Source organism: Semicossyphus pulcher, unplaced genomic scaffold (assembly GCF_022749685.1).
Source record: "Semicossyphus pulcher isolate SPU_LCO1_2020_fin unplaced genomic scaffold, fSemPul1.0.p SCAF_2, whole genome shotgun sequence".
Classification (NCBI taxonomy): Eukaryota; Metazoa; Chordata; class Actinopteri; order Labriformes; family Labridae; genus Semicossyphus; species Semicossyphus pulcher.
In genome coordinates, this window is record NW_027211693.1 from 12,257,893 (window position 1) to 12,259,815 (window position 1,923).

General features: G+C 38.3%; 1 protein-coding gene across 1 annotated transcript; it reads left to right on the forward strand.

The window, feature by feature from the left end:
- Nucleotides 1–258: 258 nt before the first annotated feature.
- LOC138598504 (uncharacterized) lies at nucleotides 259–1,049 on the forward strand (the record flags this gene model as incomplete). Its single annotated transcript, XM_069670299.1, has 2 exons — nucleotides 259–592; nucleotides 715–1,049. Coding segments are annotated over 2 exons (669 nt in total), but the record flags the coding sequence as incomplete, so codon positions are not given.
- Between the last annotated feature and the right edge of the window lie 874 nt (nucleotides 1,050–1,923).

Consider the following 1,923-nt stretch of genomic DNA (forward strand, 5'->3'; position numbering starts at 1 on the left):
AATGCTCTGCAGTTGTTCCCTCCCACTCGATATGATTATATCTAGGACAGTCATCTTCTCGTACATGCTAATGTTAGTGCTGTCTGAAGTGGACTTACAACAAAATGCTGACTGTATTTGTTTTACTTCTGATGCTCAGACTGAGTCGTAAGTATATGTAAAACTTTCAAATGTGTTCAAGATGTATTTTAAGTTCAGCACAGGGCATACATTTTATTTCCTGGTTGTTAATAACCAACATGTATTTCTTTATTTTCTTCAGGATGCACAGACGATCAGACCTTTGAGACAAAGACTGTTGGTGCTGGAGGTGATGTGAAGCTGATGTGTCCCCGCAAGGACTCTTTGGATTCATCAAACTTATTTTGGATCAGGCTAGTTTCTGGAGCCTTGCCTGAAGTTTTGGGAGGAACATTTAGCTTTGACTCCAACGAGGTTAACAAAAGTCCTCGCATCACAGCAAAACAAGAGCCTGGAACATTTGTCCTGATTATCAGTAAAACACAGCTCAGTGATTCTGGACTTTACTTTTGTTTTAAACAAAGAACACTTAATATGACGCTTTTGAAAGGAACATTTCTGACAGTTACAGGTAAATAAAATACACCAGGTAGACTTTAATATTTGTTTAAATTGTACATTATTAATAGGAAAGTGTCAATGTATAAATTGTAACTAGTAAAACATGTTTATATTCTCGTTTGAATTTCTCAGGACGTGCACCTGACATCACTGCCGTCATTCAAGACGTATCCTCTGATCCAGTCCGTCCAGGAGACTCAGTGACTCTGCAGTGTTCACTCCTCTCTGACTCTGACAACAAAACATGTCCAGGAAAACACAGCGTGTTCTGGTTCAGATCCGGATCAGATGAATCTCATCCCAGTGTCATTTACACTCTTGGAAACAGAACAGATGAATGTGAGAACAGTCCTGAGGCTCGCTCTCCACAGAAATGTGTCTACAGCTTCTCTAAGACCGTCAGCTCCTCTGATGCCGGGACTTATTACTGTGCTGTGGCCACATGTGGAGAGATACTGTTTGGAAAAGGAACTAAGCTTAACATTGAAGGTAAGTTAGAATTTCAAAACTTTTTCTTCTCATCAAAAACCTGCTAACTCTCAGTGTTTTCTAGATTCGTCAGCAGACGACATGCAGTATTTGAAGAAGATCAATACAGTCCTGTTATCAGCTGCTTCTGCTTTAAGTCTGATTGTCATCGCCTTCCTGATTTATACCATCAAGACAAAATGTTGTAACGGTAATTAGAATTTCTCATCCATAAATCTATCAAACAGTATTCAGCAAAATATGAACTTTGTGCCTCTTAGTGTAGATTAACGTTCTCCATCTTTGGTTTGATTGTTTTAACACAGCTGCTGTTGCTCTGCCAGCAAATGCTGCAACAGCCAGTGCGGAGAAGCCAAGTCAGCAGGTAAGATCTATAAAGAAAAGATGAAACTGGAAGAGATTTTGGATCTTCCATCTCACAACCTTTTTCTGTGTGTTTTTCTCAGAGAAATGAGGACATGTTGGTTTATTCTGCACCAGCCTTTTCAAAGAGAACTGGCAAAGCAGAGAGAACGAAGAAGAAGAGGAACGTAACAGCAGCAGAGGGAGAGACTGTCTACAGCGATGTCAGGGCTTTTGTGTAGACGAACAATCCAAACAATGCAAGGATTTGCTCATTAATGCAAAGATAGATAGATAGATTTATTTTTTGGAAGACTATAACTACCATGTGACCATAGCATAATGATAATATTTATTTTTATAAACTTAAAAATGTTCAGTGTATCTTTGACATTATATTTGTTTCAATCTGTAAAATCTGCCTTTAATTGTATGAATTATCTTTTTTTATGACTGTGCTGTGCTAATATTAGAAATCAGAACTGGTGGACTGCATTTCTTGTATAAAGT